Source organism: Athalia rosae, chromosome 2, assembly GCF_917208135.1.
Source record: "Athalia rosae chromosome 2, iyAthRosa1.1, whole genome shotgun sequence".
Taxonomy (NCBI): domain Eukaryota; kingdom Metazoa; phylum Arthropoda; class Insecta; order Hymenoptera; family Athaliidae; genus Athalia; species Athalia rosae.
The window spans coordinates 11,426,584-11,454,373 of record NC_064027.1 but is presented as its reverse complement, the minus strand read 5'-3'; the positions used below and the strand labels follow the sequence as shown (position 1 = coordinate 11,454,373).

At 42.6% G+C, this 27,790-nt stretch overlaps 1 protein-coding gene and 1 long non-coding RNA gene across 3 annotated transcripts in view; both read left to right on the top strand.

Annotated features, from left to right (window-relative positions):
* Nucleotides 1–12,311, top strand: part of LOC105684757 (GAS2-like protein pickled eggs) — a 36,159-nt gene extending 23,848 nt beyond the window's left edge. Inside the window, exons 4-8 of the mRNA XM_012398384.3 lie at nucleotides 4,401–4,602; nucleotides 4,748–4,832; nucleotides 4,954–5,455; nucleotides 5,552–5,969; nucleotides 9,494–12,311. Coding sequence (XP_012253807.2) covers nucleotides 4,401–4,602; nucleotides 4,748–4,832; nucleotides 4,954–5,455; nucleotides 5,552–5,969; nucleotides 9,494–10,428 — 2,142 coding nt within the window. The 3' untranslated portion in view covers nucleotides 10,429–12,311. The remainder of the gene's footprint in view (nucleotides 1–4,400; nucleotides 4,603–4,747; nucleotides 4,833–4,953; nucleotides 5,456–5,551; nucleotides 5,970–9,493) is intronic.
* A 4,728-nt stretch (nucleotides 12,312–17,039) lies between these two features.
* Nucleotides 17,040–27,688, top strand: LOC125500057. 2 transcript variants are annotated; one of them, XR_007277225.1, is made up of 3 exons: nucleotides 17,040–17,213; nucleotides 24,660–24,796; nucleotides 24,903–27,688. It is a non-coding gene; the product is annotated as an uncharacterized LOC125500057 (long non-coding RNA). The 2 variants fall into 2 exon arrangements; XR_007277226.1 differs by lacking the exon at nucleotides 17,040–17,213 and adding an exon at nucleotides 19,795–22,421.
* The last annotated feature ends 102 nt before the right edge of the window (nucleotides 27,689–27,790 follow it).

Below are 27,790 nucleotides of genomic sequence, written 5' to 3'. Positions count from 1 at the left end.
GGGAGACAGTTCGCCCCGCGCGTATTGATTGCGCGAGACTACGGACGCGGCGCGGCGCGGCGCCGCGGCGCTTCGCAAAGTAGAGAAACGACGCCCGAATTCGAAGCTATAGGTAAAAGCCGGGGCTCGAACCCGCGTTGCGACGTAGCCGTACCCGCGGAGTCGTGCTTTAAAGCCGACGTTCAATGACGATAAACGACGTTCACCACCGTCACCGATACCCGAGACCTTTAAGCACCTTATACAACTTATGCTCACTGGGATATAACTATAATCTTGATCTCGTCTATCTTCGCTATCCCCACTAGATAGAACTGTTCATTCTCATTCGATTCTCGTTGTAAAAAAAATTCAACGGTGTCGTCAAAACGCGCCTTGTTTTCATCCCTCGTTACGCACCAATAATTGTCATTGACAACCCTTTCTTCCACGAACCCTTGAGTTCGATTACACAGAAAAGTGAGAGAAATTCTCAACAGGATAAACCGCATCCGTACAGGATGATGATAACGACGAAAAAATATCATCCGTCGAAATTATTTTGCTTCCCATTCAATGGGGTGAGAACGAGTCTCACGATGGTTCCTCATTTTTTTTTTTTTTTTTCTTCCAGTACGTCTGGAGTCTGGAGTCGAATGTAATTGTAAAGAGAATCTTTTTGTTTGTTGTTGCTGTTGTTTTTTTTTTTTTTTGTTTTTTGTTTTCATTCAATTTTTGCGCACACGCGTAGCTGAATCCCGTAGCTTTGTAGGCTTTTAAATTATTGTTACTCTCAGCTTGTTCTCTCTTGTGTTATTATAAGGCGAATGTCACGAACGCCTGAGCACGGTCCGCATAATATAAGCTGCCTCGTTCACACCACGCATACGTAGACGCTAAGCTATAAGTCAGGTGGAATATGCAGAATCGCTGCATCTTTCTTTTTCTATTATTTAATCCTTTTATTTCCTTCTTTTTTTTTTTGTTTTCGTTTTCTTCTTTTTTCATTCTGTCTATACCGCGCAAGAAAGAGATCGAATAGACAATGGGGGGCATCGTCGTGCGTCGTATATAGTCGCGCTTCGAGCATACGAGCGATTCGTTACGGCCGGAAGGTGCGATCATCTTAAATTTGCATCGGTGTCACATCCGGGTTATTAGGCATACAATGCCACTCTACACGCTGTAGCGAATACGTGCACACCTGTGTACTTCACTCGACAATACACATTCGAATCTCTCGACGTGCGAAAAAATTGGTAGGAAACGAGATGAGATATGAAAATAATTGAAAGGAAAGACGGTGTGCGCGACGATCGATCGAACCGCAAACCCTTACTAGGGAATGACGCGAACTCCTTATCGGACCGATAAGATACCTCGAAGACGATTATTCAGCGACGTTTGGGACAGGCGAGCTGCTCGGGTCAATCCGTGACACGCCACTTGCGTTACTTCCTTCCCATGAACTCACCGTTGATCCTGGGAAGATGCCTTAGCAGATACGGAAGATGCCCATTGATAACATCAGGATCTGGAGTTCTGCCGTCACTTTCTCTGCTTCGCCATTCTTAATAACCGAGCTACGCCACGCGCTTCCATCTCACATCTTTTACCTTCGAACATTACGTACCGTTTTATTCGTCGACGAGTTTCGCCGCCACGTTTCTTTTATTCTCTCTATTATTTTTTTTCGCTATTCCGTTTCACGGATGACCCGCGATACGCGACCGATAAACGGGGTGATCGGGCGAGGGAACGTCGAACGTTGAAAGAAACAACGAGCGCAAAGTGTAAGGTTCGGTGCGGGTGGTACGAAACGTTGATGTCGCCGGAAAATCGTGAGAATTATAATTTTCACGGGCAGCGCGGATTCGCTCGCGTGAAACGAGGTCGTCCCGCGTGGTGTATGAACCGATATTCGCAGGACTCCTTGGGGTACATCGGTGCAGCTGCGGCATCGGCCGGGTAAAATCTATGCAGCGGACGTAACCGACTTCGAAACAGCGGATAGCGGTGGTAGAGTCGGTCGTGTTGTGTTTGTCTCTCTGTAACGTACGCTCCGTAGACCTGCACGAATTACATAATAACGTCGGCCTTGCATTATACCGTCATAACGTATTCATCCTGCCCGCTGTCCGCTCACCTGCACCGATATATGCAGTGTATAGTTGTAAGCAGTCACCATTTGTCGCGATTCAATTTATGGAAAGAGATATCAACAATTATTCTGAATAATAGCGTCGAGGAATAGAGAGGGAGGTAGATAGTCGCTGAGGAAAGGATACGAAATCCCCTCCGCGTGTTCCTGTCGGATAAACAGACTTCTCGACAATTATTATGCTACGACAATCGAGGTGGTTATCTGTATACCTAGTTTCTTCGATCAGAGGTCCGAATCAGCGATCAGGGTTATCAGGGATTGTTGTTGACGTTGTACCTACGTACGTGTATTCGCGAGTGGAAGAGTTCCTTCATCTCATGGGTAACGATGAGAACGAATCGCGGACGTTCGATCGGCGGAGTTGAGAAACAAAGCATCCGCGGTGACGTGAGCGTTATTCATTAATCGGCGTTCGCCGATTTAATATTTGGGACGGGTCGCCATTACCGCGAGCTATGACGTTTGGAAGGTCCTCTACCTTCTTAGAATTTTAATCGAACTCGATCATTTCACTCTACTTAACTCGGAGTATTTTACCCTAGCCAAATACGTTTTATGTATTCGGTTGTCCCCGTTAGAATGAGCTTACCGACGATTCGTAGTTGTGATACAAATCCGTTTGAAATATAATTGAAACGTCATCTATGCAACGTCGAGAATCGAACGATTCCACGTTTTCAATGAACCTTGAAATCGATCTATCTACCGGGCGGTACGACGATGGTGTAGGAAATGACTGCGTTCGTTTTTAACTTGTATAAATTGTAATGGCGAGCGCGACGTTTTACGATAATTACACCAGTTGAAGATCATCATAGTCGGCAGTTTTGTAGGTTTGAGAAAGTGTCACCGTACCGTACGATTATATACGTACGTGTACGTGTCCGTACGAATAACATCTACGTACGACGCACAACCGTTGCGAAAATGTAGATTAAAAAGTTTCACCGTGAGAAACGAAGGCCAGTAGTAGAATTTCCCAATGTGTGTGGTAAGATGTACGGCACGGCGAAGATATGCCCAGTTTTAACTCTTCGAGAGTTCTCTGAGAATCCTTCCTTTTTCTTTTTCTTTTTTTTTCCATTCTTTTTTTTTTTTTCTTCTTCTATTCCATTCATTTATCTGATTAGTTTTTCACGTTTTCGTACTCTCGACCACGTCGACTTCCATACACGCCTCCGTTGGCGTTCGACGAAAAACACCGCCGACGTATCCCGATACTAGTTTTAACAATAATTTACCAATCACCGGATCGCCCAGCACGTTGCCGCGCGGTCCAATCAATCGTACATTGTGCGTCTATCCCGGCTTTGAATGCCGGCGATACGATCCGAATGCAAGTAATGGCTTATCTCTGCCGAGTTAGATGCAATAGTCGATAATTATTAATTTTGAAGTACGTCCGCTCCGACGCCCGCGCCTGTTGTGGACGACGCTGCGCGAAGGGAGAAAGCACGCGGACGGAGAGCGGAAAATAAAAAAAAAAGGGAGATGGAACAACGAGGTATATGTATATCGGTATCAAAGGAGTACCGCCCCGCCGGATGTGACCTAAGGAAGAAAGGGGAGAAGAGAGCCAACTTTTAAAACGTTTAATACGAGCGGGGAGGGTTGTGACCGAGCGAGGGACTCCGGTAGCGTATCGAATTGCAGCTAATGCAGTTGCGGAAACAAGCCGCGATAAGCTCCGCGTAGAAAAGGCGGTTGTTCTCTTGTTTTGCACTCAACAAAACCCAACGCCCTTTCGATACACGATTTCGAAGCCCGGGTCTGCGGCGCTTCGCGCTAATGGGAATTTGAATTATTTAGCTAGGAAATAATCTAGAACGGTCTATTTCTATTAAAAACAAACCGCCCGCGCGCGTGGGAAATTCCTTGGCAAATTATTAACAGAGATTGTGCGCTCGGCAGCTATTAATTAAAATAACTACCTCGTGCTCCGCCATAAGATCGAGCCTCCGTAGCAAATTGTTGACCGACTAATAACTAGAAAAATAAGTCGTTCGGGGTCTTCTGCGAAGCGAATTAATTCATACCCACATACCGAACTATGAGAAACAAATCTTTCATTTCTAACATTTCACTCATAGTTTGGTAAGGTGTGAGAATTCGCCGAACACCTGTTGAAAAGTTTGTGAAACGCGACGATTTCTCTCATCGTTTGTAATATTGTTTTTTTCTCGAGTCTCATCCTTCGCGGTCTCATTGACGATCGCGCGTACGGTGAACTAACTTTGGGATTTTTCTCGTCTTCCAGGTCCGGGATTTGGTGGAAAGATGTAACTGTCCGACTCAGTTCCCGATGATCCGAGTCTCCGAGGGAAAGTACCGCATAGGAGATACGAAGGTGTTGATATTCGTCAGAATACTCCGTAACCACGTAATGGTTAGGGTCGGAGGTGGCTGGGACACGCTGAGCCATTACCTGGACAAGCACGACCCCTGCCGTTGCCGCAGTTGTGAGTTTCTTTCGCTATTTTTAACACCTGCCCTGCCTCCACTTCTCTCCCTTTCACCCTCCGGAGGCGCACTAATTAAAACGCCAACCGCGGCGCAATTACTCGGCAATTAACGCGAATACGTTTTCTCTTCCTACGCTCGCAGCGCATCGTTCAACGATTTCGGCAAAATTGATACAAAAGGCAGGCGGATCCTTTGATCTCGGTAGCGCGCAGGTGCACTACGAACGGTGAGTAATCATTCGAATCGACGATGTTGTTCTTTATGAGGATCGCGCGGCGATTAGCGCAAAAGCGTAAAATAAACACGCCTAATCAATCGCTACAATCGATGAAATTCCGCGGCTATAGATCACCTCCGAGAACACGTCGCAGCTCCGCGTCGAGCGTTGGCTCCTGTGCCGGAGCAGCGATGCAGAATCAAAGTCCACAGCATCAGCAGCAGCAACAGCAGCAGCAGCAGCAGCAAATGTCCTTGCAGAACAACAGAACGGTCTCTTCCCCCAACAACCGTCCGCAATCGCCCACTCCTTACCAAGTGAACAGACACCTAGGCGATGAATTGAGAAGGTCCAACAGATCCAGGAGTCCAACTCCCCAGAGAAAGTTTTTGGCCAGTCCCGGACACCTTGGAGGAGAATTGAACAAGCAAAGATCGAGATCCCCGACGCCGAAGAGGAGCCCCAGGTCCAGGAGTCCGACCCCGAGGGTCGACGGCGCACAATTCGGATCCTCGGGACCGGGAGGTTCCGCTCTGGATCCCACCAGGAAGGCCCTCAACGAGGAGATCAGACAAATCAAGTACGACGGACGCTCCCAGATGTATCACAGCAGAAATCAGGACAGCTATCAGGTATGGATTCGGATTTTACGGGATAGGGCGACGGGAAGAAGTTTCCGCGGAAACCGAGGCCGGTTCTAAGGGTCTTTGAATTTTTTTCTGCCACAGGATCCTAAGAAAGATCTGCATCAGGAGATTCGCGCGACCGTGCCGCTTTCGGAGGAGTTTTCGAAGCGATACATAGTGGAAGGTGGCGTAGCGCGACGAGCTTCGTCGCAGGACGACACCCCTAGGTACGAGCCGTCGATATTCAACTACAAATGCCACGATGATTCCTCGAGCAGGAGTCCGACCCCCAGTCCCCCGGCGATCAAGGAAGAAACGAGCGAGAGTTTCGCCAAGGAGGTGGTGCGATACGCGAAGTCGCCCCAGGGCGACGGCGAACATTCCGACAATGGAAGTGAAGTTTCCGACGAGGGTTACAGGAGTCTAGGAGCCGTGCAACCGACGACGGTTACTTCTACCTCCACCTCGACTACTTCCGGTTGCAGCACGCAGTCGTCGCCTACGGTTGTTGACTATCAAAGTGAGTAAATTTGCCGTTGTACCTTTACAATCGCTTATCTGTTCAATATGCGTTAGAAGATAATCGTACGCGGTTCATTTTTTTTATTTTTGCTACTCGGCGGTGATATCCAACTCTCGTATACCATTGCCTATGGTAATATAATAAAATAGGCGATTTACTCGGATAATATTTATAAAATCTTTTTATTATTTCCGCGTCGAGTGTAGCTAATTGTATACGGTGATTTTTGCAATGACTCACGTTTCGGTCGGAGATTCGTTTATCCGCGTTCGTAATTAATGGCGGTAGTGCGAAGAGAGAAAAAAAAGCATCGAGCAAAAAAACCCGCAACCGGCCATTAATCGAGCTTCGTATAGTCGCTCTATCGGAAGCGCGCGGGGGCAGAATAATCTACGTCCAACCGATAGATTGACACTTTTTTTTCCCCTAGTCCTTAGAGAGCACAACGTGTATTACAGACGCGCTGTAGTTTAGAAATCGTTGTTTCGATTCGAACAAACGTCGGACGTCCCGTCGAGAAGAAAGTTAAACAACGCAAAATGTAATTCTTATCTTGGACAGATGTTTTATCTTTTTTTCTTTTTTCTTTTTTTCTTTCTTTCCGTTATCCCTACGAGTTACGTGTATCGCGGGCGTGTACGATATTTACTTATCTTCGATTATCTGTATAATATAAGACGCGCGAAAACGACCCTCTACGTAACGCACAATATCGATATCCTATCGACAGTCATCGGATTTAACAGCGCGTTGAAGTTGAGGTGGAATTTTTCAATGCGATCATCGACTCCGACGGACAGTTCCTTTCGATGATTGAACCGACTTACGTATGTAGATACTACATTAACTTTAATCTCGAATGGTAGATCGCATCGCGTACATACAGCAGCAGATATATAGGTATATATATATATAAATACAGCGTAAAGTATAAAGGTAATGTATTATGTATGTTTGGCGTTCGGACACGCGGTAGCCTGTGTACGCAACGAATTAGCAATGCTGTCAATCCTATGACGTCATTTAAAGCGTTCGAATGTCGTCCGGTTGTCCGTCGTCTTCTCGTATGAGACAAACCGGCGTCGATTCGTTGTCATTCGAATCGTATGATATTCGAGCGATATGGTGGAGGATGAAATACGGTAAAATCGTCTATGAGAATCAATCTTAAATGTCAATTAACTTTCCCGTTCGAATTAGTTTATTTATATTACACTGCTGTACGAGCCACATGCGAATTCGACGTTACACACGTATACTGGACAAACGAGTTTCTTTTCCTTTTAAACATGTTGAGAAAAAAAAAAACGAATTTGAAACGAAAAAAAAAAAAAAAAACGCGATGAAGAATAAATTACAAGTATGATAACAGAAGTATACGAGCATGGGCGAACGTGGATTTCGTCATAGATTCGCTTTCGTTGCCCCATGCCAATTCCGTGGACTTGATTGATTTTGAGGAATTAATTAACGAGTTAAAGCCGGTTCGCTCTAATGTCCCGGAAGTATTTTAGATTTTTGTAATTCAGTTCGCACGTGTATAAGAGCGTTATTGTGGAACCAAAGTTTATCGCTCAGGCATAACCGATAATCGAAGGGTAAATAGCTTGTTTTTAACTATATAAACGTAAAGCGGAGCGTACGTGTGTGTGAGTAACCTTTGCATGTACACATAGGATATCCATATAAATACGTGGATATATAGGTTTATACTCATTGCCGTTCTCCGCGACGTGTTCGCATCGCGAATCCTGATCGTGTTACTAATTATTATTAACCGTTGCGCTGCAGTTCAGTCGGTGTATACACACGTACATACACACGTATGTGCGTAGATAATAAAAAAAAATTGTGAAGAAAAATAGAGAGAGAGAAAAAAGCATTCACTACGTATAGGTATTTATAGTTATATATATGTACACCTGTACGTGTAGATGTATAGACGTCCGGAAATTGCGAAGGCCATTAATTCGTTTACAATTAGATGTTCTCGTTGCGAATGTGGATAAACAATTCGTTTTTTTTTTTCTCCTCTCTCTTCCACTTCGCAGCCGCGGTGAATCTTTGTAATGATTTTCTTTTTCGTTTTTCAAAGATGTGTAGAAAAAAAAAAACTATCTAAACTCGTTGTTATCGCGGGATGGTTTTGAAGAAAGCCACGAGGAAATGTATTGAATGTATATCGCAGCGCTGTGAGACAATGGGACGGAAAAGATGAAGATGAGTAGCTCCGGGAGATTAGACCGCCCTGCAGGCGATTAATATTCACAGTATGCGTACGCCAGAGTATACCTGTATACACATGTGAAACCGAGAAGAGGCTGGGCTGACATTTAACCGCGCGCGAGCCGAACACACGAGTCCTTACTCCGTAGTGTACGAAAGTATCTACTCGATCTGTCCATATACACGCCCCGTATGTACATAAACCTTGGAATATATATGAGAGGAGAGAAAAAGAGATGGAATAGCGTGTCCACGAACACGTGCGTTCACACGTATACGTATACATTCGTTCGTTCACATACGTACGTACGCGTGTATCGTTACGTTACGTGTACGTAATACTTGTGTAAATATGTGGTGTGTTTTATGATACATATGTATGTATGTGCACATCGCCGGAGTCGCGTGGGCGCAGCAACCTGTCCTTACGGAACAATAATCGTTGACTAGATTCCAGATGACGGATGACAGCTGTCAGTAGAGCGCGGTTTTTAGCGTGAAAGAAAGAGTGTTCAATCTTCAAGCGTATAGAATAATCGTTTAAGAGATGATTGAAAAAAGAGCTTCTTTTTTTCTAAAATTTGGCGCCGCGGTTCGATCGTCCGACGACGTATTACGCAATGGAACGGTCAAGGAGTTGTTTCTGAGAAAAGGACAGGTCGGTTACATCCAGGATTCGGATAAGAATGCCGTTTATAATGTTCCGTACGTACGAGTTCCGTGATATGCGAACGTATAACTTCGCCGTGGACGAAACGTAACAAACGCGGCGGAAGTTTTCTGCAGGTTTTGTTGTTCATTCGAAAGACCGCGGGGCAAAATGTCAGACGTATTTAAAACGTTTAAATATGTACGGTGGAACGCGCGCCCCGTCCCGGTGTGAGACGTGCGTCGCGCGTCAAGGCAACGGTACACAAAACACAAACGTTGATCGGACCCGAGGCCCACGCGATATGCTAACGAGGAGAGATTCGCGCCCAATGACCATACCTATACTTCTCAGTTCCCCGTAATATGGGAAGAGGGAATGGTGGTCTGCTCCAGAGGACGAATTTGGCCCTCCGTCATTCCGTCCGCGATACGCTAGCCCGCAGCTCGCGTTCTCATGATTACGATATTCGGCGTCTTTTTGTTTTTTCTTTCTTTTTTTTTTTCGTCGTCTCATTTTTTGCATGAGCTATTCGAACGCCGATACAGTGGGCGTAATTTAAACCGTTTATAATCCCCGCTCGAATCGAATCGAAACGAACGAAATGAAACTAAAGAAACAAAATCTCGATTCCGCGGTGTTTCAGAGCAACCCATCGCGGAAAAATCTTGCGTGGAAACCGAAACGATCGAAACCGGACTTCGGAAGACCAGAATCGGCCCGCCGAGTCCGCTGAGAGCGTCCCCAGCCCGAAGCGTGAATTCATCGACCGGGGATCGAACTCCTCGAGCAGGATCTATAGTGAGAGAGAACAGCAATTTATCCAGAGCTTCGTCCGGGAGCAGGACTCCCAGAGAAGGAAATTCCAGTCCCGAAGGCAGTCCGCTCAAGAGATCGGGCACTGGAATAGCGAGAAGTAGCATCAGAAAACCGCCGACCGGTAGCTTGAGCAAGGCTTCCGGCGTACCGAGACTGAGTCAGTTGAACCTCCAGGCCGGAAGTAACACGTGGAATGGAAGACAGACGAGACAAAGACCGAGTATTCAAGCGGACACATTCGCGGCACCGGCTCCTAGCCAACAACATCAACAGCAGGTAAATGTTAACGGTATAAATAACCAGGGTGCGACCTTCTCGAGAAAAAGTCCCGGAAGGCAGAGTCTTCCGCGTCCCGCGGGTGGCGGAAACGGACCACAGTACGACAGAAACGGACGTAGAATAAAACCTTCGTCCGCTTCGCTTCAGTCGTCCCCGACGAAAGTTGCGAATCCTCTTTTGGAACAGATTCTGCAGAAGGTAGGTCACCTTCAGGACGACAAACAGGTCGTGCAAAAGCTTCAGGATTTCCTTAGGGATTACCAAGGTAACGGTAGCGGCGAAACAACGGAGACCGATGGTAACGCTCTCGATTTTACGAAAGCTTGGGTAGACGGTAACGGAACCGTTGCCTTACCTCAGGATGTTCAAGTGGTGGCGACTCCGAGAAAAGACCCTAAAGCTGCATCCGAACGCGGTGGTTTTTCTAGAATACCTGCCCCCGTTTACAAAAGGCCGATGTCCGTTGCGTCGGATAGTATTTGAAAAGTAAAACGGTTAAGGAAATATTTTTAAATAAAAGTGAAGAGCCATCGATACCAATGAGATTTCGCATGATCGCATGATGCATAACGTTGATTTGGACGATTTTCGTCATTTGGCTTGATAACGATAATTATGAATGCTTGAGAGAGAGAGAGAGAGAGTGAGAGTGAGAGAATCGTTGAACGTGTTTTCCGTCTTTTGTTGCGGTTTCTATATGAATTGGTTTCCTTGTAATTGATGAATCATTATTAATTATTAGGTGCCTTTCGTTGTTGGGAATTAGATGGAATTGAGTTTTTACCGCTGTTCGCTTACCGAACGGTTTACGATCGAATATTACATTTGCAAATTATTTATTTATATAGTCTATCGTTTGTATTTATTGAACAAAAAAGAACAATTTATTTACGTGTTGTGACGTTCTGCTTTGCCCACGCTAGGAGAAAACGAAAAATAATATGTAGCTATAGGAAGAACTTTGTAATAAGCGCAGAAAAAAAAAAAAAAAAAAAAAAACTAATAATGTGAGGTAAGAGGCGGAGAAAAAAAAAACAGTAACAATAATTAAAGAAGACAAAAAATTGACAAAATATATTGTAGAAAAGAATACGGAGACGAAGAAGAATGAAAGAGAGAAAAAAAGTAAAGAGGAAAAAAATCGAAAAAAATCCGACAACTCAAATAGACTGGATAGATAGCGTATCATCAGAGTACCATTCCAATATTTAAATGTTTTTTATACCAAAAGTAACCGTAGATTGAATAAAATGAGAGAGAAAGAGAGTAAAAATAATTATCCTTTTGTACCAAGTGTCTTATTATATAGTGTGAGGGATTAGGAGCGGACTTTTTTCGACGTGAAGGTCCTTTTAAAACTATACGTGCTAAGTAAGATTATTTTAATCATAACTAAAGGGACGAAGAAGAGCAAAAAAACAAAAAAAAATAAAATAAAATGGATGAGAAAAAAAAATAAGATAAATGAAAGCAAACCAGGAACATAATTAAAGGAAGCATCAGGATCTGAAATAGTTCATACAATGACCAAATGATATCGCTATTGCGGATCTCCCGCATAGGTGATAAATTAAACGCCGAAACTTGTCTTTTGATCGATTGATTCCGTTGACTCGTTGGACGCGTCGCGTTCAGCCGTCAACAGAAATCACCGCTTTCAATCGGACTTCGAATGTTGTAAGTTCAGTTTTGACTCAACTCGGCATCAGAGATAGTCGCTTTATATTTACAGTCGTTTTATCCGAACCTCAAAACTTGCCTCTATATGCATTTAGAAGTCGAATCACCGATTGAAGAAAAATATATGAATTAACAAAAACAAGAAGAGTAGAAAAAAAAAATGAGATATCCAAATAAAATAATCGAATAATGTAATTCTTCTACCATATGAACGAGGTGCAGATTTTAGAAAGTTTGTATACGTGCACATAAATATTCGAAGTTTATTTGTTGAGTTTAGAAAAAGAAACAAGATAATAATGATAATAGTAATAGTAATGAAAATGATGATCGGTTGATTTGTAATGGCGATACAGGTATACGTAATGATGGTGAATTTTAGTAAAATTATACAAGGCGTAATAATCCAAACCGCCATAGCCCAACCATACGAGTCGTAGTTATTTCATTTATTATTATTATTATTATTGTTAATACTATCGTTATTATTATTATATAATTGTTTTACGCCTGTTCGTTAATATTATAATTATCATAATTATAATTAAATAGGCCTAAGTTTTGTATAACCCTGCAATAGCAGTCTACCACGTTATTGAATTATATTATTATATACATTATCTATGCTACGTTATGTTATTATTTTAGTTTATATATATATGAAAAAAACCAATAAAAAAATTGAGGAAAAAAAAACGACAAGAGAAACGAAAAAAAAAAAATGAATAAAAACGTAACAAAACGCATAATAAATACCTAAGTTGAATTTTTGTTGATTTCATCATCGATTCATGGTACACCCTTCTTCTAGTACCTCATACCTCCCATCCACGTCTCATTACGGAGATAAGAATGTAAATGACAAAATGGAGAAACGAAAGAGAGGAATATCGGATCGTCTATTAATCAAGCGAAAGGATTGGATCGCCGATATACATCGATGTGAGATCGGTGAATAGCCTAATGACAGAGCTAGGTGAGTTAGATTTTAAGTAGAGCTTGCGACAGCCTGCTCGCGGACCACGGTGTGAGAAAAAAAGGAAGGAGAAAAAAAAAAAAAAAACGAAGAAAAGAGAGTAGGGCTCACCATTATAAGAACCATTCCCATAAAGACGGACTAGCGTCCTTGCCAGATATGGCAAGACAGCTTCGTTCACATCAACACGTTATTACCGTAGTGCGCCGTACGGAGGAAATGACGAACACTCATACCAATCCACATACTAACCCCAGTTATAACACTATCTTATAATAGTTTGTTACAGCTGTATCTGAAACCTGCACGTAATATATAAGCATCCTGAGATTATAATATATAAGTCACACCACAAACGCTTGTTATTTATCGTACGACTTCCCTTAGCGCTCTGTACGCGCTGCTCCAGATATGACTTCACCTCTCAATTACGATTCGAGCTTCCTCTGATCGAAGGGGTTGGTATTTGCAGGTCAGCTCGATCGTTCACCGAAAAGTAGGAGGACTGCCCTAGGCCCTACTTCGTGTGATCGGTAAGTTGCTATTTGAAAATTGAACAGAAAAGAGAATCGGGTAGGTCGGATGTGCATGGCAGCGATAAAACCCTCGTTACTTCACAGAACCCTCGTGACAGAAGATTGCTGTTCATTTTCGATTGTCAAAGGAAGTCTATTCGTCAGTTTCGGACGATGGAACGACGATGGGAGACGCTGTGAGTTTATTTTTTTTTTTCATGTATTTCCGAAAGCTGCGTGAAACAATGAACTGAAATCGTCGAAACAACGATGTGGTACGTACCTTCAATTGACTTATTCTTTCATTCTTGATTGAACGGCGTTTTCAAACCTTAAACCTTTCCCAAGTCGATTATAATACATATCGGAGTGAAACTTTCGTAAGACACTCATACGCACCAGCTGTAGCTGTGGTGTATAGATATATTTTAGCTAATTAAGAAGCTAAAGATACCTCTCAGGCGTAGGTAAGTACATATATTACTTTGAAACGGTTCGAGTTCGGTGGCCGGTTTTGACCCGGTGCCCCAGGGTTTTGATTCGTGGGCGACACGTCGCAGGTGCGACTCCGTATATCGTTGCGCCGCGAGCTGCACAGACTGCAGCATCAGAAGCTCAGAGATGGATGGGATATATTCTCTTTCGTAGTCCCTTTTTACTTCCGCCTGCGGAGCCGCTCTCACGTCGACTCTGCCTTTTTTTTTTTTTTTTTTTACATTTTCTGTACTTACACGTAGTCTTTTTATCTCCATTTCTTTTCGAACGACCTACGCACGTACTTCTTTACTTCACATGCATAATAGTATAACACTTTCGAAATTTGACGGATCACAACCATTTAACACTTTATCTCTCGGAAGTAATCTGATCTCGGATCTTTCGTGTGTTTATGGCGTCGGTTGCGGCAGGTGACAAAATTTACGGTTTTCACCACGTCGTATTAGTTTGATTCTCGTTTTTCTCGTTCCCTTCAACATTGACGCGTGCAATGGGTTCTGAGAGTATCGCCGGTGATCCGATTCTTCGCTTCACATTTACGTTTTTTTTCTCAATTGGACAATAGATTGAGTCCGCGGTACCTAGATTATTCATCCTCGTTCGAGTGGTTTTACCCGTCGAAGAGAAACAGAAATATTTACTTTACACTTGCGAGCATCGTGCCGTTAAGTATAACGCTTGTGGCGTAAAGTAAACGGGGCGAGTGGATTTCAATTGTGAATAATTATTCGCCAAGACGCTCGGAGTGTTCGTTTTGCAAACCGTCAAACCGCGTCAAAGTTATATATATAGTAGACACATATATATATTTGGAATTATTTGTCATCGGTAAACACATTAAACACATCATATCACGATGCAAGCCTCTAATGGTACAGTGGAACGATAATTACCTCCTATAATTATCTCTAATTAATCGACGCTTGAGATTTTCATCAAATCACGTCACTCCGAATGTTTGGACATCTGTTCGTCAACCTATATATATATATCTTATCGCCCCATAAAGAAAGGGATCCAATTCCACAGAGGATCCAATTTCGCGATCCCGGTATACAGGCGTTCACAATCGAGGGGTTGATTCTACTGCTCATGTTCAGTTAACTTCCTCTTCGGGTATTTTCAACATTTTCGGTCGCCTCTTTATCGCGGTTTCGTCAATTTTTCATTTGAAAATCCGAAAAGTTACCAACTTGAGTAACACCTGACCACTCGGATTCAAAATTCAGTCAATTGTGGATCAGGTAAACTTCTATCGATTCCAATGAAATCATGCAATTCGTGTAACTCGAGATATCAAAGCGGAGAGAGGATCTCCGGGACCCAGACTTCGATCTATAAATTTTTCGGAACCTAGATTCTGAAGATCTGAAAATACCTTGTTTTCCCATTCCAGGGTAGCTTACGATAACTCGCCTCGCTAGAATTGGATAAGTTAGAATAAAAAGCAAGTTCGTAGCCCATATCCATTTCCAGACCTCGCGTGCAAGGCTATCTCATTATTGAAAGAAGAAAAACGAAATAACGAAACCAAAAAAAATAAAACAAAATAAGTGAAAGAAAAAAATGAACAAACACTCTCATCCACCTACAACGACGTGTGACGTACCCGTGAACGACCTTCCGAGCATATATTCAGGTGGTCAGGTATAATTGTAGATACGTGTACGTACTCGCATACGTAGGTATATAGAGGCAATCTGGTTGGATAAGTACTTCGCTTTGAGGTGGCGTAGTGTCAAGGCAGAGCTCGACGACCCACAGAGAGAGAGAGAGAAAAGTTAGAGAAAAAGTCATATTTTCGCGGCTAATGAGCGACTGATAGTGTCAGTGCTCGGTGCCCTTAACAATAAAAACTTAAGAAGTGTCTCTAAGCCGCATGTAGGTATGAAAAAGCTGGGCTGGAAACTCAGACGTCTTGAGAAAAGGGGGTTGAGTTTTCACTCGAGACGGAAAAAATTATTGTGTTTAGAACGACTGAGCGAATCGATGGATTTTCTCGAGAAATTCTCGGTTTCACCTGCGTTACTTTCATCGTTTGTTTCGTGCACGGATTACAGAAATATTCGGTCTACCTGTTTACCCGTCTTCACAAAACGCGGGTAATTAGTCTGGACTTGAAAGCGGCAACCGCGACGGTCTCGTAATAGTGCCAGTGTGTTTAATGGCACTTTTTTACAACCTGACTAGGCTGACTAATATTTTTACCTCGCAGATAATTGTAGTCACCTCTAAAGGCAGCAGATGCCATGTACAATCGCATATAGAGTCGCGATAGACCTCGATTTAATTGTTCGCGCCGTCTGTCATTTTTCACTTTCCACTCGAAGAGACGCGCGGCTCAAAGTTTGCTCGTTAAATTTTCATATCAGAAAAGAATAAGTGAATGAAAAAAAAACTTTGTAAATATTGCGAAAGTATATTCAACAACCTAATTTGATTTGGACCCTTATTTGGTCCGCGTGTGTCCTCATTCGTTTGTAGGTACTGCATACCTGTACATGCAGAAAATGGACGCGTGAAAATAACTTGACAAATAAAAAGAGCGGCGACTCGAGACCGCGGCGAATCGTATCGAAGGAGGAAGCATGGTGACGAGTTTGAACCAAAAACGGAAACTTCAAGGTTCTTGACTTCCGTCTCCCCATACATCCAGCTGCTGCTGCTGCTGAAACATGGACTCCAAAGTCTTGTTCTCATTTACCCTCGTAGATGTTATTATCATTATTACTACCGACGATACACGTAGTAGTAGGACTACAAAGATCATAATAATATCCGAATGTTTACGCGAGGTAGACGCGACGGGCGGCCCTCGGATGCCATATTCGAATTTAATAGTCTTTCATCTTCCATCAGGGGCGCGAGGAAAACGAAGAATGAATCAACAGACGGGACTCAAATGTAACGCGGTATTCGGATAACTCTCGCGACCGGAGTCGTGGAAACTTGTAAATTTCTTCATTTCATTCCCCGACTCGACTCACGAACCAAAAATTACATTTCAGACCGCAGGAACGAAGTACCCTGTAGATTCGCTGCGGCGAAGAGCTTCCCTTTTCGGGCGAATCGCCAGTTCGTTCTCTTTTCTCATTCGTTTCACGGTGTGTAGGCTTTCGTAAAAATTTCTCTATCTGTGATATATTTGCGAAGCAGGCTTCGTCCAACGGCGCAGCATGGTCCGTTAATTACGATAGAAGTTATGATATAGTACTTTGACTCGAATCGCGTTACGTCATCCCATGACACGAGGGCAGAATATCCCGCCTCTATGATATTGCGCACTGCCATGCCACGGCGATTGTTATAAAATAGCTTCTCTATAGGATGTCTTTCGCAACTATTATTTAAGAATTTATTCATCTTTTATTTTGGTTTGTTTGTTTTTTTTTTTTTTTTTTCTATTCCACATTGTTACAGCTACCAGCAATAACCGGCCACGACTGCAGTAACAACAACAGCTGCTGCTGCTGCTGCTGCAACTAGACAACGACGGAGATTCCATAAGGATCAACTCTCGTCCAACGTCGAAGCTAGGAGTTGCAATGAGCAGCCAGCCAGCCACCTCTAACGACACACCCATTCCTTCGTACATTTGTGTGAGTAAAAGTCGAAACAAATGAATAATAATAATGACAACGTCGTATAACTAGCCCTAAGAAACAAGGCGTGCTAATCCATTCCAGCATCCTATCCCTCCTGTATCTCCCTTTTCGTCCCCCAACACATCTGGGAGACTATTGTGCTGTCAGTCAATCGGGCCGCGAGTCGTCAAACTAATATTACGAGTGACGGTTCGAGTAATTTTAATCTCCTCGCCGCGATTTGGTAGCTAAATTGAATACCGCGGCTCGATCCCATGAAAATCCCTACATCCGAGAACGCGCGCTGGAATAATCACGAGATTTCAACTGATTATAATTCGTCGATCTCTTTTGCTTTTTGAGTTCTTTTTTCATTCGACTTCTAGCCGGGTATACGAAAATTTCTCGAACGGTATAGTCTACGCGGTGAAACGATGATGTTACAGCATTTAAAACGAGCAACTTGTGCGTCTCGAACGAGTTCGCATTACAATCTTTGATCCGGTTGCGTGGGATTCGATTTTACGAGTTGAATTACGAATTATATTCCTCGGCAGTCGTAGGATATATATTATACGTACGAGACGGCGTATTAATGATAATTGAATCCACCAAATCTGAAACGTTATTACGAAGTTGATGAAGAGAAAAAAAAAAAAAAAACTTAAAAATTGGGCCGTATAAATTTACAAATTATCTTTCACATTATCATATAGGCGAGCGGCAAAAAATGATGTATAGGTACGACTTCATGTAAAACATATACCTACTACACGCTAAATAATTGAGTCAATTCTAAGTCACGTGATTTATGTACACGTTATCACGACGCATGATTATTTCGCTTTGGAAAATTTGTTCGAAGTGATTTTGTTATACCCTCACCTTGTAGAGGTGCGCGAAAATCGAAGCCTTGTGAAAATAGATTTTCTAAAAAATAGAGATAATTTCGGAAACGTGTGGATCGTAGGAAAAAATCCAAGTAGAAATTCCGCGGGAGTGTAATAACGTCAAAGATAGAATACGAGACATTGACATTAGATCATGAGCGGATGGTGCGCCTATTTTCATTCTCAGACGGTGCAGGAAAGGTATGCAGCGCGTCAAAAGAGCGTAAAAAAGCTCTTGAAGCGCGCGTCTTCTGCAGTTAAAGGAGGCGGAGGAGGAGGAGGAGGGGGAGGAGGAGGTTGGATTCTCCGTGCGAAACTTTTGCTTTCGTTGCATACGTTACAGGTCAAAAGTTCGGTCGACCACGTACGTCGCCTATTTTCAGTCCGGAACCACGCGCTATCATTTAGAATTCCATTAGGTGTGTGGAAAAGGGGTGAAATTTGTTTCGCCTTTGAAAACTTCGACGCATAGAGTGCACCGCTTACCCTCCATATTCAACAGAGGAACGTGCAACGTTATGGGAAATCGAAGTACGCGGTGTTGTTATTTTATTATTGCCGTACGCTCGAACGTAATAAAGCGACTCAAAATATTGCGAATAAATCGGGGATTTTATGCTAACATCGAGTCGAACGGTATAGATGCGCGCTTTTCAGTAAAAAATAAGAAAAATTATCACCGACGTTTGTTGTAGGGAATTTTCTGTTTTTTTTTTTTTCTTCTTTTTCTTTGCCCCGTTCCGTTCGTAACGATCGAGTTTTGTAACGACGTTGCTCAAGTGCTGAAACATCAGTTGCAGAAAACCGCGGAGGTTGAAGAGACAATTATTTCCCTAATAAGATAAATCCCTCCTCTATTTAATTCCTGTACGCGTATGTATACGTGCAACAGCAGATCGGCGGTGGCTGCAGCAAGATGTAAAAATACACCTGCATATACATGTGTTATGTATACATAAAATACAGATATATATATATATGTATATGGACGTCCGAACCGCAATGGGAGGCTGTGGGAATGCAAACGTAGCGAGTATACGATAGCTATTTTCTCGATAGAGATCTATAAAGCAAGACGTGCGGTGCTCCTAACGAGCAGCAGTTTTCTCCGGTAGCGGCGAGTCAACCCTGAATTAGTTTTGTCAATTTGAAAGCAAGTTAGCGTCAAATATGCATTATTATACACCCACAAAGGTGAGACGCCGTACCGGGAGATTTTATTCCTCTCTAACCTGTCGCGGCTTTATCGAATTTATCGTAAATTCGCCGACACAAATCGCCCGTCGCATTCCATTCATGGGAAGGACTCGGGGAAACACACGCGTTCTGTATACATCCGGTTTAATGGGAGACCGTTTCAAAGCATCCCTCCCTTGTGGATCGCGTGCGTGTGCGCGACGGTCGAAAAGAATCACGACGATAACAAGAGAAACGTGAAAATAGGAGAAGGCTGCAACGCCTAGATCGACGAAACGATCAACAAAAAAAAAAAAAAAAAAGGAAAACAGGAGAATCGGCTGACACGTTCCCATTACACCCTGAGAAGTGAAAGAGGAGGGATCGGAGGAACTTTGAAACGCTTTGGGAATGAAGATCGTCGAAAGACACGACGACACGACGGGACGGTTCGGCTCGGAGTCGCCTAGCCTCCGCTGAGTGCAGCAGAGATGAGGTAGGTAGGTATACGTACGTACGTACTTACAAAGAGGCGAGGCAAGGAGGCGAGCCGTACCGATATTATGATCAGTCCCGCGGCATCAAGGCCGCCTCCTTACTTGAGATCTTGTCTCTCGGTGACTCACGCCGACTCGGCTGCCGCTGCCTTCGAACGTTTCCGCGCCAAAGAGCGTGCAAAGAGTAGCTTGAACCTGAGGAGATCGGAGCAGAAGAGTTTCGAGACCAGAAAACGAAGACTCTTGACCACCTGGCGAAAGACCTCCTCGCGATGATGTACGGGTACGCGCGTACACCGATCGCGCCTCTGACGCGAACCGCCGTAGTTCCTTTTCTTTCACACCTCCTATATTTTTCACTCTCCATTTTTAGATCAACCGCGTTTTTTCGCATCGCCACGATTCTGAGGCAAAAATCGCCGGTTTAATTTTCCAGGATTTATCGATCGATCCAGAAGGTAGTTCGGGTCGTGTACACCTGTTGGCTCCGAGGTAACGAATTCCAAATATGACGGGATTTTAACGGTCGACTTTTTTTCGCCGGAACGAGGTGGCCGACCGATCGCTCTCGGATTCTTTTCCTATTTTTTCTTATATCTTCGCACTTTCGGGCTACATTGTCTGCCGCAAATGTGCGAATGACACGTTTTTGATTTGATCAGATAACGGCCGTTCTTATAAATCTCCTATTATACCTTTCACGTGGTATTATGTATGCTCGCGGTACACCTATATTTATATACTTACGGTGCTGGAGGACATGTATTTTGATTTGCAGCCACCCGATGCAGACTCCGCGTCTCCCTCTATAATTGCCGGTGTAATAGTAATTACTGAATTAATTGCCGTAGATGTGAATCGACTCACGTTGTAATCGAATGTACGCCGCTGTACGATATTTTGCAATTTTTATTTCATACATCGGCACAGGTACGGGTATACCTCGTTACAGGTGTGTTAAGGTACGTTTCAACGCTGAATTTGGTTTGGTTGGACATAGAAGTAAAATTGCAATTTACGTAACTAATGAATTAATTGCATCAGCTGTACGTACACATGAACATATGTGTTACGAATTTACAAATTAATACAATTACTCCGCGTTCTCCATTTGTTGACACGATATGCAGGCCGATCTTCGCTCTCTTCATTTCCTCCTCGTCAGAAATCATTTCACGACGGATTCAAGTTCGTTCTTTTTGAACTCCGAATCTTTTTTGTTTCCTCGTATTCATTCGTTCATCATTATTCATCATTGTTGTTATTCTTTACTCCTAGTCTGGTCGACAATTAATTAACCCGAAGCAGTGATTAATCATTTACCCGAATCGTTCACGCGTTGACCTTTCGATGGAACATAATGTGCAGATATGGTGTTAAATGTAAAATTCTTGTCCATTTTTGCATCGCGAGTGAAAAATTAGTTCTCCGTGCGCAAGGTCTCGTAATTTATTGGCATTCTTGTGCAGGTGCATTTGGATATACCAATTTTATTCGTCTAACCAGATAAAATACCGAGTAGGTCATTATAATATTCACATCATCAGTCCCACCGAAATCAGTCGATCAAACAAATTTGTTTCATCCGCTCTTCATTTCTCGTTTCGGATAATTCTATTTTCGATCTTCGACACATTGTGCGTCTGCTTTCCATGAAAGGAAATTTGCAATTTTATTTGTTGCGTCGAGTTTAGCTTCGTCACAGTATATTAAATACTCCGGTAATTTTATACCGATGTACGCATACGTATAGGTATACGTACGTACGTATAAGTAGATTAACAAACGCATGAATAATCGTGCATCGGTGTGGTGATTTGAGCCTTTTAAAGGCAATCGAGTTAAGCAGATGAGATCTGCGTGCGGTGTGTGTAGCGTAAGAATAAATATATGTCTGCTGTTTATGTGTATCGCAACACCGACGCGCGTAATTATTCTTTTACACGATATGCTACGAAGGAAACAATGAGTAACCGACGTGAACTAGAGTAACGCGTACATAGGCTATTCACAAAAGCGTTTTTCTCACCGCGATGATGCAGATTTTATAGATAGAGCGAGAAAACAAAGAGGAGAGGAAAAAAAACAGAACAAAAAATTTTTACCCCATAAATAAATACATAATTATACACGTACATCGTTGCGGAAGTGCAGATAAAAACGCACCGAGTGTCCGTTGAAATGCGAAAAATTTGCGAACGTTTCCACAGATTTTTTGATGTTTTTCTTTTTCTAATTTGCTTTTTTCATCTCGTATGTACATATTCGAGTGAGTAGGCAACGTTGGACGAACGACAACACGTGGCTTCAAGGTATAATTCGTCACGTCGTTGCGTTCTCGTTATCGCGTGTCACCTCGACTTTTTTATCGTTGGTTTGGTCAAAACGCCACATCCGGTTGTGAAAGGGGTGCGTGGACGAGTAAGGATCAAAATCAAAACCGAAACACTTGAGTTTCAAGCTCGATTCGATTTCTGCTGCGAAAACTTTCGCTCTTCACTTCGCCTATTATCACAATCCCATTGTACGGATTCCGGGTGCGTAACCACCGTACGTATGCAGGTACGTACTACCTACCGAGGCAAGGATTCCCATCAATCTCTCAGCTGGGGTCACGTGGCCCGTAATCGGACACCATTAAACGTCCCTGACGCTTTACCGTAAGTATTTGCACCTTGGGGTGACTAATTTTTTTTAGTTAAAATATCATATAGTTTACAAGATAGGAGTACGTAAGATGTATAACTGAAAATAAATTACCTTGATTCACCCGGTATGGCGCACAATGGTCTTTTTTTCCTCGGTCAAACTTCATAGCCACGATACCTGTCGTTGTATTATTGCTATCGTTATTATCCTAGGTATAGTTAATACCTGTAAAACTGTGTGAAATCAAAGATCTGATTTTATCGAGTCTTTCGCCACCAGGTAAACTTTTTGAATTTCGAACGAGTTTTTCCATCTCCGGGAACGTTGAAATGTATACTATATCCAGGGGAATAAAGCTTACTGCAAGTATATAAATAGACCAGTGGGAGACGGAAAACACAAGCGAATTTCACCCACCGTACATCGCTTATATACACATGTCGCAATGTCTATATACCTATGTAGTGGTTAGTAACAAACGAATACGCGAACATTTGGTTGTACCTACGTTTCCTGCAGCGACCAGAAAGTTCACCGGTCTTCAAAGACCGTCGTGTAAAGATCCGATGGCGGATATTTAGGAAGTAACCTTGAATCGATTTACTTGTGCTCGGTGTACAGAAGGTATCATGTAGAGATACCCATGTAGGGAATATTGCAGCAATAGGAAGTCCGTGCCGCGTATATATCCTTGCCTGGCGCCTCTCATCTCGTCGCGTTTTACACGTACAAGTATTATTATACTATAAGTATACTATATACATACGTGTACGCGTACCTACCTATAGTATAAATCTACCGCAGTTGGACCGTGCCCCGTGGCCTCCGGGGCGGAATAATTCAAATAAAAATCATTCCATCTATGGGAGTCCTAAGGACCACGAATACCCGCGTACATTGTGTGTGCACGTATATTACATTATACGTGAAAATATACAACACGAGTACACGTAGAAACGAAAGGTGTGAGAGGAGCGCGTTGCAAGCCCTGCACTCGATCGGTGAGTTCATGGATATTCATATTCGATACACATAGCTGTGATCTCTGGACTCTAGGCGTTATTTGTTACGGCTGTACGTGTGCAGGCTGATTAGCGGACACGCTCGTGTTAAGTATAAGTATATTTGTACGCGTAACGATTCGAGAGAAAGAGAGGAACGATTCCGATCTAAGAGTCGCAGCCACCACCACCGCGTCAAGTTCGGAACCAAAAAGCGAGTCACTGATCCTTGTCACGCGCGGCCTTCGCCGAGGACGCTTTACTATAGATGGAATTCAGTGCCGCGAGAATATTATTCTTCGTGAGAATTTAGATATTATTGTATTGTATATGCGTATAACAGGCGAGTACGGGACGTCGTTGTGTATAGTCAAATTCTCAGAGAGCATAACGACGACGCGCCTCAAACCGCGATTTCTTTACCTTTATTTGGTATGGAATATCGAACGTAACGCGAACATCGTCGTCCCCGATCGATGACGCGAATCTCATTATGAGAATTTCTTGGAAAGAAAATATTTGTCGCCGTCGTACTTTTTGTTTTCGGCGATTGGAATTTTGGGAGACGCGATAGCTAGACGGATTTTCCGTCCGATTGGACGATTGCGGGGAAAAAATGGATCAGTTTTTTCCCCCGTGAAGCCGCAGCTGCGCGTGCATCGTAGATTTTGTTCGGCGATTGAATTACGTCCGATTTCGATCGAGTCCCATCAATTGGCGGAATAATTTCACAAAGTGCGGAACGAAGTCGGAACTTCCAGGCTCGACAACGCGGAAAGTAAAAGTAGGCGGTAAACTGGCGAATAATGCATTTCTTTGGATCGGATGTAAGGAAAAAAATGTTCATATATCCTTACAAGTCCGGGTGCACCGTTGCAACGTGATCGTATAAAATGCATATGGCGTACGTACATACAGTTGTCGACTTCACGTGTGGTGCATTGCGGCACCCACAGGCCGACCGCCGTCCAGCAACGCCTATTTATATATCTGATGCTGGACTTTTTAAACCACCCTATTTGGAATCCCATATAGAACGATTCTGGAGCGATTCGGAGTTTTCACTGCAGCTGCCATGCCGAGATTCGTCCAGAAATGTTCACGTTGCACGAAGAAAAATGAGAAAAACGTTACTTACGTTTCCTTCGACCACGTGGGCAGCTTCGAGCAAAAAATATTTTTTCCTATCGCCTTCGTGTCGTGTGAAAATTCGTACAATCCGAGCAAGGATTTCATTTCAATTTCCAGATGGGCGAAGAACATGAAAAACAGACGTGAGCGTCATTAAGTAATGAACTCATCTATAATGACAACCGTTGAATCCCAAAATCTCCAAATTGGGATATTATGTAGCCTGAATTGGCGGTTGTAGTTCGAGGCTGCAGGTATCAATTTTAGAATTTTTACCACGTTCCAGTCCGGGTATACAACATCCATACGTATACCGACTTCCAGACTAATATAGAATTGAGATATTTAATTCTTTTTCAGGAGACTCCGCGGATGTGTGGTATCGCGTCTGCCGTTCCTGCATCGGCATCGTTTTCCTGCATGCTGGAGGGCGAACGCAGAGATCACTGTTTTAAAAATATCCATCCTCAGCCCCTCGGTTTCTTTTGGTTATGGTATACCGAAGGCTCTTTTTATTATTCTTTACCGAGACGATTCGAACATTCGAGACAAGAAGAAACAATTCAAAAAAGGGATCGGCGCCTGCGATGCCTCCTCGGCTCGCGTCGGTTACTCAATCTTTACTTTTTTAAAGCGTCTTACGTACCGAATCGGGAATCCTGAATTCAGGTCCTCCTACGATATTCTTTCTTGTTTACGTATTGAAAAAAAAGAATAATGTCGCTTTTTAGCGGTGAATAAATTTTCAACAAAACTTTGCTCAAACAATCTCAAGTTATTCGCTGACAAAATTTTTATACTTCGACGTTCAAAACCTCTCGATAACACAGTCGTTAGATACGACGGACCATTATCCATCTATTTTCAAACAAACGCTACACTAGCTACCGATTCGGCGCAATTGCGATCGTAATAATTAAGCTGAACACCGGCTGTCAAAACTCAAAGTACCAACGGGCCATTAAATTGATGTAACAGCTCGAGTCAACGGTGTACGATTAATAATCTCGATCTTGTTCTCGGCCGTCATGCTAATATATGATACCTTCTAACGCCCGTAAGATACGAAAAAGATTATAAATATTAGATAGTGAGACTGAATTACGATTGCTAATCCGAAATTCATGAGCTTTGATAAAAATTGAACCAACAAAGCGGTTCGGATGTAGTTCCATGTCGGGAGGTATGAAGTAATAAATCGTGAGAAAAAAATGAAACAGAACGAAAAAAGTTTTCTTCTACTTGCCAAAAATCCGCGTTGCAAGGTACTACCATACCATCGGATATACATATATACACCGTCGCGATTTCGACAAGGTTTTCGCTAACGCGTGCGTAATTTTTGTCTGGGTTAATGATCTTATAATTATTCTGTCCCTGAAGTCAATCCAGCCTAAACTACCGTGAAAAGAATAGCCGTATTTGTTCCGCGGTGACATCGGACAGGTGACGAGGACTGACGCGATCTTCTATAAACTTTTGATTCTTTCAATTATTTTTATTTATTTTACGCTTGCGTCACTCTAGCTGCACGCGCGTTATTGCACCAGGTTAGACTATTTATGGGGGTATAATATCCTATCCCTAAAAAATGAACGACGATCGCCGATCTGCATTACGCAATATAGAATTGTAATTGCCCGAGGTGATGCATTTGATTGGAAAATTATTTAAATCGTTTGACGGCATGGTACAATGTATGTATATCTATGGGTATCCAGAGCCAGCGTTACAGGTATACATAAAATATCAAAATTGGAGTCATTACGAAATTGGACGCAGTTTAAAAGTGATCTTACATGTACGAGCTATGTATAATATACGATTGAACGGTTTTAGATTAGAAATTTTTACCTCGCGGCAAATGTTATTTCATTTGTATTTATCCTGCGCCATATCAACTTCATCACCTTTACTACTATATATCTTTGTTAATTATTTAGATGTTTTCAGCGAACGGAAACTACCTGTATCAGCTGAATTAATTAGCTAATACCTCGGCTAATACCGATAATGAAGTAAAATGTGAGCAAATTCAAATCCAATTGGATCCAGAGATTCGGGATGGCAGGGAAAAGTAATCAATATTTATGTACGTTGACGAAAAACTCACGTCTCGATAGAAAAAAAAAAAAAAAAAAAAAAAAGAAATGGCGACGAGTGAGTTGAATATATAAATTCAAGATGAATAAAAGATTCCGTGAAACGATACATTTCGGAATTTCTAATATAAGCTATTTATAGATATACCCGGTATAATCCGTTACCAATTTAACGCTGTGGATTTTTATTGCGCGAATAGTGTGTGCATATAGGTAGATACACGCATGTATACGTGGTGACTTCGTCGGTGCCGTGCACCGCACGCGACGATGGAATGTAACGTCAAAAACTTGTCCGTCTAAAAATACAACACACATACGGAATATAAAGTAAAAAGCGGTGCAGGTTCAAATGAAGAGAAAAGAGAAGTAAACCGAAGAGAAGAGAAGAGTAGAAGAAAAATCGAATAAAACATGGTAACAATAATACCGCATTTCAGCATTCGAATTACTCAATTTACTCGAGTTTGCGAAGGACCGATTCGGAGCTGAGCTGTGTCATCGAGGACCTTGCGCACCGAGGGCGTCGCGATGCATAAAAAATAAAATAAAATAAAATAAGTAAGAATAAATAAAAAAAAATTGGATAAAAAGTTGAAACACCGAGTTGACGAAATATCAACGGCGTAAAACAGCCCCGATCGTGATTCTTCGCTCGTAATTTTTAAAACAATGGCAATACTTTGAATGATTTAATTGCGAGGTGTTGACTAGTTTGACGTTCAAAAGGTATACCTAGACATGCGGTATGGTTTTATTATGTAACTTACGGCTGACTTTCAAAGGTAATTAATTTGCCGCTGAACGAATCGCGAGGATATACTAATAATACCTCTCCTTATAATCGAGACTCGTGCGTTGCATACGCCATAAAATTACCGCGATTAAATATTCCTTAATTCAATTATGCATAGTTCAAACATATTTTTTGTTTTTTGTTTTTCTTCCATGTATCTAACTCATATTGAACAGCTGAGTAGAATTTGCAGATACGCCACACCATTTTTTAGTATCATTTTTCATTAATATATGTAGTCAGAAATTGGTGGCAATCTCTGACATACATACGTTTCTAATTAAGATACATAACTATGTTTTCTAAATAGAATAGACATCTATGTGCATATTGAAATATAGGAGCGATTT